At 41.8% G+C, this 10,882-nt stretch overlaps 1 protein-coding gene across 2 annotated transcripts; it reads right to left on the bottom strand.

Moving 5' to 3' along the window:
* Positions 1-4,026: 4,026 nt before the first annotated feature.
* LOC311127124 (neuropeptide FF receptor 1-like) lies at positions 4,027-10,651 on the bottom strand. 2 transcript variants are annotated; one of them, XM_084158889.1, is made up of 4 exons: positions 10,481-10,651; positions 7,033-7,389; positions 5,693-5,792; positions 4,027-5,512 (listed from the first exon to the last, which is right to left on the bottom strand). In XM_084158889.1, the coding sequence occupies exons 2-4, from the start codon at positions 7,373-7,375 to the stop codon at positions 4,648-4,650; spliced, it is 1,308 nt and encodes a 435-aa protein (XP_084015015.1). In that variant the 5' UTR covers positions 7,376-7,389; positions 10,481-10,651; the 3' UTR covers positions 4,027-4,647. The 2 variants fall into 2 exon arrangements, with proteins under 2 accessions (XP_084015015.1, XP_084015014.1); XM_084158888.1 differs by having other exon boundaries at positions 7,033-7,386.
* Between the last annotated feature and the right edge of the window lie 231 nt (positions 10,652-10,882).

Below are 10,882 nucleotides of genomic sequence, written 5' to 3'. Positions count from 1 at the left end.
TGCATTGTTGGTTAAGGGCTTGTAAGTAAGCATTTCATGGTAAGGTCTACACCTGTTGTATTCGGCGCATGTGACAAATACAATTTGATTTGATTTGATTAGTGCGTTTTGAGGTTGGTTCAGTTTCTGTTCATTATGAAAAAATAGTCACGGTTTTCGATTTCAATCTTTTTTTTTTTACATTCAGTGCACTATGCATTATGTTGGTTGAATGCTGTAACAATAAAGAATAAAACAATTAATAAAAGTCCCATGATGGTAGTGACTGCTCATTACTGCTTATCACATATTAACCATCATTTATTCACATTACTTTACTTTAATAAAATATTTCAGTTGTTGTGTATATTACATCTCATCTCTATAGAGCTGCTGCCTATGCTGTCTGACAAAATCACTATTTTAGTAGTTCTTCAAAGTAAATAAGGCATACTTTTATGACTACTGAATGACAACTATCAATCACTTAGATCATGTATTTTCAGGTAGAGATTCCTTGCAAATAAACTACTTTCTATCCCTCTATCCCTCTCCATCGCGCGTTCTCTCTTCTCTCCGTCTCGTGTCTGCTCCACACAGACTGGACAAGTAGGCGGGCGCGTAATGGATTGTGATCATTGTAGTTAATTACCATGTTTTCTGCACTAAACTATGTTGAATTTTGACCTGTTGGAAACTACAACTCCCTACTACATAGCACAGTTTGGCTGCTAGGGGGCCCCCCAAACCAAAATTATATATTTTAATTTTTTATGAAATCAGTCGGGATCTCAACTTACTGTTGCGAGTTAGAATAGTAGAATACACAGGGTGCAAGTTAGAAATGTGGTTGTATATCAATAGTTTTTCTCTTGTTTGGTCAGTCACTGACAGTCACTCAATTAGCCATGTCAGCTAAGAAGTTCTAGACTGATAAGTTAGTCTAGCCAGTTATCTAAACTTGGGGCACGTTCCCAGGGGCCCTGATCTCCAGGGGGCCCCCGTTGATTTTGATAGTCACTCTCACTCAGATATCATTATCATGGCATACTGAGAGTCATGGCAAAATGTGTAGAATTGCATGAAATCTGTTATATCATTTCAACAACAAATAATGATCTGCCCTATGCCCCAAAAAAATGTATTGCAGGAAATTTGCTTTAAAGGGAAACTCCACCACTTTTCAACCTTATTTGCATTATCTCCAGCACGAATACCAGTGTCGACATATGTGAAAACAGTTAATTTCTAAGTTTTGTAGAAATACAGTGCCTTCAGAAAGTATTCATACCCCTTGACTTATTCCACATTTTGTTGTGTTACAGCCTGAATTCAAAATGGATTAAATATGTTTTTTCTCACCCATCTACACACAAAATGACAAAGTGAGAACATATTTGTAGAAATTTTTGCACATTTATTGAAAGTGAAATACTAATTTACATAAGTATTCACAACCCTGAGTCAATACATGTTAGAATCATCTTTGGCAGCGATTACAGCTGTGAGTCTTTCTGGGTGTCTCTAAGAGTTTTGCACACCTTTTTAAATTCTTCAAGCTCTGTCAAGTTTGTTGTTGATCATTGCTAGACAGCCATTTTCAAGTCTTGCCATAGATTTTTAAGCCGATTCAAGTTCAAACTGTAACTAGGCCACTCAGGAACATTCAATCTTGTCTTGGTCAGCAACTCCAGTGTATATTTGGCCTTGAGGTTTAGGTTATTGTCCTGCTGAAAGGTGAATTTGTCTCCCAGTGTCTGTTGGAAAGCAGACTGAACCAGGTTTTCCTCTAGGATTTTGCCTGTGCTTAGCTCTATTCCGTTTCTTTTTGTCTAAAGAACTCCCTAGTCCTTGCTGATGACAAGCATACCCATAACATGATGCAGCCACCACCATGCTTGAAAGTATGAAGAGTGGTACTCAGTGATGTGTTGTGTTGGATTTGCCCCAAATGCTTTGTATGCAGGACATAAAGTTAATTTATTTATATTTTTACCATCTACCAATAGGTGCCATTCTTTGTGAGGCATTGGAAAAAATCCCTGGTCTTTGTGGTTGAATCTGTGCTTGAAATTCACTGCTCGACTGAGGGACCTTACAGATAATTGTATGTGTGGGGTACAGAGATGAGGTAGTCATTCAAAAATCATGTTAAACATGAGTCCAGCAACTTATTATGTGACTTGTAAAAACAAGTTTTACTCCTGAAGTTATTTAGGCTTGCCGTAACAAAGAGCTTCAATACTTATTGACTCAAGACATTTCCGTTTTTCATTTTCAATTAATTTGTAAAAATGTCTAAAAACATAATTCCACTTTGACATTATGGGGTGTAGGCCAGTGACACAAAATCACAATTTAATCCATTTTAAATTCAGACTGTAACACAACAAAATTTTGAAAAAGTCAAGGGGTGTGAATACTTTCTGAAGGCGCTGTAAATATAAAGTTAAAAGGTTCTACCTGATGACATCATCAAAAGCTAAAACATTTTTAAAAACAGTGATTTTCAAACAATATGAGATTCACAGTGATGTGGGGAGGAAGAGAATACCCTCCCTTGGGCTAGAAACTCGTTGCAGGTTTTGAAAATCACTGGTTTTTACTTTTAATCCTACCATGTGATGTCACAGAGAAGCATTTTTTTAGGACCTTATTTTTTTAACTACAGATCATATAATGTGCTGTTTTCACATACACTACATGACCAAAAGTATGTGGACACCTGCTCGTCGAACATCTCATTCCAGAATCATGGGCATTAATATGGAGTTGGTCCCCCCTTTGCTTCTATAACAGCCTCCACTCTTCTGGGAAGGCTTTCCACTAGATGTTGGAACATTGCTGCGGGGACTTGCTTCCATTCAGCCACAAGAGCATTAGTGAGGTTGGGCACTGATGTTGAGCGATTAGGCCTGGCTCGCAGTGGGCGTTCCAATTTATCCCAAAGGTGTTCGATGGGGTTGAGGTCACGGTTCTGTGCAGGCCAGTCAAGTTCTTCCACACCGATCTCAACAAACCATTTCTGTATGGAACTCGCTTTGTGCACGGGGGCATTGTCATTCTGAAACAGGAAAGGGCCTTCCCCAAACTGTTGCCACAAAGTTGGAAGCACAGAATTGTCTAGAATGTCATTGTATGCTGTAGCGTTAAGATTTCCCTTCACTGGAATTAAGGGGCCTAGCCCGAACCATGAAAAACAACCCCAGACCATTATTCCTCCTCCACCAAACTTTACAGTTGGCACTATGCATTCGGGCAGGTAGTGTTCTCTTGGCATCCGCCAAACCCAGATTCGTCCGTCAGACTGCCAGATGGTGAAGCGTGATTCATAATTCCAGAGAACGCGTTTCCACTGCTCCAGAGTCCAATGGCGGTGAGCTTTACACCCCTCCAGCCGACGCTTGGCATAGCGCATGGTGATCTTAGGCTTGTGTGTGGCTGCTCGGCCATGGAAACCCATTTTATGAAGCTCCCAACGAACAGTTCTTGAGCTGATGTTGCATCCAGAGGCAGTTTGGAACTCGGCGGTTCCATTCTGTGAGCTTGTGTGGCCTACCACTTCGCGGCTGGGCCGTTGTTGTTCCTAGACGTTTCCATTTCACAATAACAGCACTTACAGTTGACCGGGGCAGCTCTAGCAAGGCAGAAATTTGACGAACTGACTTGTTGGAAAGGTGGCATCCTATGACGGTGCCACGTTGAAAGTCACTGAGCTCTTCAGTAAGGCCATTCTACTGCCAGTGTTTGTCTATGGAGATTGCATGGCGGTGTGCTCGATTTTATACATCTGTCAGCAATGGGTGTGGCTGAAATAGCCAAATCCACTAATTTGAAGGGGTGTCCACATAAGTTTTTATATATCGTGTGGTGCTGAAGATGATGAATATGAGGTTGAAAAGTGGTGTAATTGCCCTTTAAAACTGCAATCATTTCTCTCCAGCCCATTGTAAAATGGGTAGAATTGCAGAAAAGTAGCTTCAAAAGTTCAAAATTTCTCTCTGCCAACTTGCATTTTTTTTTGAATGGCATGAAATGTGTTATAAAATAGCAAACTTTCCTTCCGCCGCATGGCAAAATGTTTAGAACTGCAGAAAAATTGCTTTAAAACTGCAAAAGTTTCTCCTTGCCCAAGGCAAAATTTGTAGAATTGCATGAAACTTGTTATAAAATTTCAATTTTTTCTCTCTGCCCCATGGTAAAATGTGTAGAATTGCATGAAATTTGTTATAAAATTGAAACATTTTCTCTCCACCCAATGGCAAAATATGTAGAATTGCAAATTAACTTTAAAACGTAAATTTTTCTCTCCAATGTCTAGAGGACCACTAAAAAAAATCCAGCTTGGTGGGGAGACCCCCCCCAACCAAATCTCGCTTAGGGCCCCCAAAAGGCTACAGCCAGCCGTGCAGTTCTGGCTTGATCTGATTTATCTCTAGAGAATCTGCAGATCGCACTCACAGAAAGAAAACTAAAAATAACTTACATTTCGGTTAATCGCTCAGCACTATTGCCCTCTTATCAACAACCTGTCCATTTTCCAACCTCACCATGCACACACACCCCACTGTTGTTGTCCACCCAACTGCCTTTCAAAGCTTCCACACCTGACACACAGCAACCCCCATTGGAAAGAGTCTATCCACATCCTCTGCATGAAGACCCTTTTTACTGACACTCCACCGTTACTGTTACTTCCCTCTGCCCAAGAGCCTCTGCAGATCCTTCCTCCTTCCTCTGCTCCATCTCCAGACACACACAGCCCATCAGGTCACTGTCGGTGTAGATGCGGTTCCTCACTCCCAGGGTGGTGAGAAGGTTGGCACTGAGGGCTATGTTCCGCGGGGCTCTGGCATTGCACCCCTGCTGAGCCTTGCTCACTGCCTGCGCCTGTGGGACCCCACTGCAACATGATCCAGGGCGACAGGCAGCCTGGAAGCCCTTCTTAAAGTTCTCATTGAAGTAGCCATAGATGATGGGGTTGATGCTGGAGTTGGAGAAGGCCAGCCAGTGGGAGAAGGGGAAGATGTAGCCTGTCAGAAGGTCCAGCTGGTCCCCTTCAGGTCTGGCGTAGTCTGTGAGGAGCATCAGGGTCCAGAGAGGCAGCCAGGACAGCATGAAGAGGAGGGCCACCACGATGAGCATCTTAACCACCTTGACTTTTCTCTGGTAGATGGGGGACTTGACGTCTGGGTGCCCCCTACTGGACAGAACAGCTGTAGAGTAGAGCTTGACCCCAATGCAGCCATACATTATCATGATGAGAACAAGGGGCATCAGGTAGATATGTGTGAACAGGACCATGGTGTAAACCTTCCTCATCTCAGGGTCAGGCCAGGTCTCATAGCAGTAGTAGAGAGGGTAGGTCTGGTTGTCACTGGATACCATGAAGTGACCCTCCTCCTGCTCCACCATCAGCATCACAGCCGACGGAAGCATGATAACCAACGCAAGAGCCCATACCAGCCCTATAGTTGCCTTAGCAACAAGAAGGCTTAGCTTGGGCTTAAAGGGGTAAACAATACAGCGGAATCTAACAGGAGAGAGAGAGAGGAGAGATAGATGAGAAGTGATTAAGCGATTCATTTGAGCGATTTATCTGCCACATAGATTAAACTGTTTACTGTACAACATGAAGTATTTAACATGCATAGATGAGAGCCTCACTATCCCCTTCCAGTTCCCATGTGCAGATACTTTGGGGGGGACTTACCTGTCCACAGCGATGGCAACCAAGGTGAATACAGACGCACCCACTGATATCCCCTGTACCAGACCACTTAGCTTACACACTGCATTGCTAAAGGGCCAACCTGCCAAACAACAATAGCAACAATAATACTTTATTAGTGAGCTGCCAGACATACTGTATCAATAGCCACACTTTGAACAGGTTTTTTTGCCATGTTTGGTACATGTGAGTTTGGTCAGGATGATGAAGGGGATAACAACTTCAGGAGTATTATATTCACGCTTTTGCACTTTTCAAACCTGCATGAAAGATACAGAAATAAATTGTTAGACAAGAGTGGATGAAGTGGATGACGTGCTTGTACCTGCCCAGCGAAATCATTTAGCCATGAAAAGGTCATTACTGGAAGTTAAGCCTTCCTGACTGAGTGATTTTGTGGCAATGCGTGTTTCACACTTTTGTAAATTTGGGGTTTTCTAAAAGCCCTTTTCCTGCCAAGACTCAACTAATGTCTGTATTGATGTTGTAAAATATGAAGAGATTGTGAAGAACTGTCTAAAAATGTTAAGTTATTCATCAGGCTGTCAAATGAAAGACAGCTGTGATCATCATGTTCAGGCCCAGGACTATTCTCTCAGTGCTGAGACTCCAGCAAATATCCAAACATTAATCAGCAATTTCCACAAGTCCATGTGTAAACAGATAGCAAAAACAACAGAATGGCGATCCAGCTTGTGGTTTGTGAGATGTGTGAAGATACAGTACTGTGAGAATGAATTGAACTGATCTAAACCATTGCAAAGCTGGCTGGGCTGGTGTATTTGCAGCCACATAGACACATAAACCCATGCTGAAACGGAATCATACATTACATGTGAATGACCACTTGCAATAGCTATAATGATGTTTCTTTCAAGGCACAAGAGGAGTTTTTCCTAACAATTGTCGTTATCAATAGCTAAAGGCAACTGGCCAATCTGTTATAGAAAGAACTGTCTCTCGCTAAAGGTTGCGTCATTATTTTCATCAAGGCCAACAGTAATCAATACGAAGCAGCATGTTTTTATTAATTTATGGAATCATTATAGCAGTAGGGTAAAACTAACTCAGTGGCGTTGTGGTTAGAGGGTCCGCCCTGAGATTTGAAGGTCAGAGGGGTTCGAACCCCAGTTGAGTCATACTAAAGACTCTAAAAATGGGAGGACCCCAATGCCTCTCTGCTTGACACTCAGCATTAATGAAATGGATTAGGGGTAAGGCCCTGCGATAGCCTCCTGTCCAGTGGGTGTACTTGTACATCAAGCGGCCTCATACTACAGAAACAGGAGATTGGCCATTCTTCTATAGCAGTAGGGTATTACCTGTGATGAGGTTGTCCACCAGCGTGGTGGGGATGCAGAAGATGCCCACCAGCAGGTCACTGATAGCCAGGTTGAAGATGAAGAGGTTGGTGACCGTCCGCATGTGACGGTTCCTCACAACAATGAGGCACACCAGGCCATTACCCACCATGCACAGCAGGAAGATGAACAGGTAGGCCAGGGTGAAGCTAGTTGCTATGGCCAGGGAGTGTTGGTAGTAAGGGGAGAGCTTGATGCTAGTGACGGTGCAGCTGGAGTTGGTGTTGGTGAGGTTTGTGGAGAGTAAGAGGTCAGAGATCATGTAAAGAGTAGTGGTCAGTTGAAGTTCCCATGTGTCCTCCATCTTGAACTCTTCTTCTTAGACCAGGAGGAAAGTGTCAGGCATAGGCAAAAATATATATATATATATATACAGTATACAGTTGAAGTCGGAAGTTTACATTCACCTTAGCCAAATACATTTAAACTCAGTTTTTCACAATTCCTGACATTTAATCCTAGTACAAATTCTCTGTCTTAGGTCAGTTAGGATCACCACTTTATTTTAAGAATGTGAAATGTCAGACTAATAGTAGAGAGAATGATATATTTCAGCTTTTATTTCTTTCATCACATTCCCAGTGGGTCAGAAGTTTACATACACTCAATTAGTATTTGGTAGCATTGCCTTTAAATTGTTTAACTTGGGTCAAATGTTTTGGGTAGCCTTTCACAAGCTTCCCACAATAAGTTGGGTTGGCCCATTCCTCCTGACAGAGCTGGTGTAACTGAGTCAGGTTTGTAGGCCTCCTTGCTCGCACACGCTTTTTCAGTTCTGCCCATACATTTTCTATAGGATTGAGGCCAGGGCTTTGTGATGGCCACTCCAATACCTTGACTTTGTTGTCCTTAAGCCATTTTGCCACAACTTTGGAAGTATGCTTGGGGTCATTGTCCATTTGGAAGACCCATTTGCGACCAAGCTTTAACTTCCTGACTGATGTCTTGAGATGTTGCTTCACTATATCCACATAATTTTCCTTCCTCATGATGCCATCTATTTTGTGAAGTGCACCAGTCCCTCCTGCAGCAAAGCACCCCCACATCATGATGCTCTCACCCCTGTGCTTCACGGTTGGGATGGTGTTCTTCGGCTTGCAAGACCCCCCTTTTTCCTCCAAACATAACGATGGTCATTATGGCCAAACAGTTATATTTTTGTTTCATCAGACCAGAGGACATTTCTCCAAAAAGTACGATCTTTGTCCCCATGTGCAGTTGCAAACCGTTGTCTGGGTTTTTATGGCGGTTTTGGATCAGTGGCTTCTTCCTTGCTGAGCGGCCTTTCACGTTATGTCGATATAGGACTCGTTTTACTGTGGATATAGATGTTTTTGTACCTGTTTCCTCCAGCATCTTCACAAGGTCCTTTGCTGTTGTTCTGGGATTGATTTTCACTTTTCCGCACCAAAGTACGTTCATCTCTAGGAGACAAAACGTGTCTCCTTGCTGAGCGGTATGACGGCTGCGTGGTCCCATGGTGTTTATACTTGCATACTATTGTTTGTACAGATGAACATGGTACCTTCAGGCGTTTGGAAATTGCTCCCAAGGATGAACCAGACTTGTGGAGGTCTACAATTTTTTTTCTGAGGTCTTGGCTGATTTCTTTTGATTTTCCCATGATGTCAAGCAAAGAGCCACTGAGTTTGAAGGTAGGCCTTGAAATACATCCACAGGTACACCTCCAATTGACTCAAATGATGTCAATTAGCCTATCAGAAGCTTCTAAAGCCATGACATACTTTTCTGGAATTTTCCAAGCTGTTTAAAGGCACAGTCAACTTTGTGTATGTAAACTTCTGACCAACTGGAATTGTGATACAGTGAATTATAAGTCAAATAATCTGTCTGTAAACAATTGTTGGAAAAATTACTTGTGTCATGTACAAAGTAGATGTCCTAACCGACTTGCCAAAACTATAGTTTGTTAACAGGAAATTTGGTTGAAAAATGAGTTTTAATGACTCCAACCTAAGTGTATGTAAACTTCCGACTTCAACTGTATATATTTATCACATGGAAGTATTTGGTCACTTTGGTGAATTGAATTATTTTATTGACTAGTAGATCGATATGGTTGTCCAGTTGATCAAGTGAGAATGCACTGCAGTGTATAGTTGTTTAGGACAATCCACTGTAGGACCTCAGGGTAATGTGTACAGCAGTGGAGGCTGCCGAGGGGAGGACGGCTCATAATAATGGCTGGAACTGAGCGAATGGAATGGCATCAAACAAATGGAAACCATGTGTTACCGTTCCACTTAATCCGCTCCAGCCATTAGCATGTACCCGTTCTCCCCAATTAAGGTGCCACCAACCTCCTGTGGTGTACAGTATTGTAGCAAATACAGGGGGTAGCCCCGACCGGGACTCGAACCTCAGTCCAGTGACTGTCAAACCAACACCTTAAACATTACGCCAAGAGGTCCAAACCTCTTTATGAGGTCACTAGGTGTTGGGTTAAGGTCGCTACATTATCCCCTTCCTTCAGGAGAGCGTGTCCCCACACTTCTCTATACCATACCAAGTCCCTCACGTGTACCCTGCTCTCCGATGGCCTCACAAGAGCAAACCCGAGTCATACAACTGTCAAGCCAACACCTTAATTGTTATGCCAAGCGGATCAAACCTCTTGACAATGTCCCAAGGTGTTGGGTTAAGGTCATTATAAATGTAAATGTAATATTTCAGTAAGCAGCCACAAGTAGGTCTGTTTGTCAGCTGTCTCCATCAAGCGACAATGCTATGCATAACAAGCCTCACAATGAATTATGCAATTATGTGACAGCAATGTTGTTGTAATTATAGTGAGATGGTGAATGTTGATTAAGGAATATGAGAACTTCTCTATGACAACCATTCATCTTGGATTGCACAAAACCCATTCTATTTGCCTGAATACATTCTGTTTTTCAAAGGGGACGAGAGATGTGTTTGTGACAGTCATTGGCATTATATGTCAACAAGGATGTTTTACATAATAATTCAACAAGTCAGTTAGCTTTGATATCTCTGATTGCATCTCATTAATTAATTATGCTTTAACGATGCTATATTTAACTATAATATTATGTTGATGATATGCTTATAAAGTGAATACAAATGTATAAACATACAGCCAATCCTTAAATGGTTTTTAGAGGTTAAAATTAAGCTATCATTCAAAACCAAAAGCATTTCATTCAAACAATAAATAATGAAAGAAAGTAACTATTTCTTACATTTCAATTTTAAAAAGCAAATAAAAGAGTTCTATCATACTTTTTATTATTTAATTCACCTTACATTTCCCGAAATAAAGTGAAAGAGCCTACCTTATCAAGATAATACAGTTGAGAAAGAAACCCTATACAAGACTTAAAATAGTAAGAAAAGCCGTAGATGATTTATAGAATAAAGCCCATACCTTAAGTGCCCTTTCAAATACCTCCACCCGTGCAGTAACAGAAGAAAAAAAAAAATTCAGATACTGCGACACTAAATGAAGAAATAGATACAGAGAGAACGACGAAACTTTCCCCCACTAAAACACTTTCAAATACATTTTAAACTATTTTGCTTGTTTGTCTCATGCTCACAACGGTCTATGCGTCGGGCGAATGAGGAGGTGTACACCGTGCACGTGAACGCTTTTATAGATACAGCGGTGGTCGTGCGTGCGCCACAGTTGGAGATGTTCTAGAGATCTCAGGCTACTCATCACGAGTTTTCGCAGAAAAGCAATGATCTCGATTATTCCTTTACTTGCCAATTCCAATAAATTCCAATAATGAAATCACCCAACCATGTCGGAATACTGTAGATTGCT

Source organism: Coregonus lavaretus (genome assembly GCF_964263955.1).
Source record: "Coregonus lavaretus genome assembly, chromosome: 4".
Taxonomy (NCBI): domain Eukaryota; kingdom Metazoa; phylum Chordata; class Actinopteri; order Salmoniformes; family Salmonidae; genus Coregonus; species Coregonus lavaretus.
This window is presented reverse-complemented; position numbering and strand designations above follow the sequence as displayed.

Coding starts and splice junctions, on each gene's coding strand:
- LOC311127124 (XM_084158889.1), bottom strand. CDS start 7,375: ATGGAGGACACATGGGAACTTCAACTGACCACTACTCTTTACATGATC. Junction 5,793..7,032: donor GGTGGACAACCTCATCACAG/GTAATACCCTAC, acceptor GTTGTTTGGCAG/GTTGGCCCTTTAGCAATGCA. Junction 5,513..5,692: donor GTTGCCATCGCTGTGGACAG/GTAAGTCCCCCC, acceptor CTCTCCTGTTAG/ATTCCGCTGTATTGTTTACC.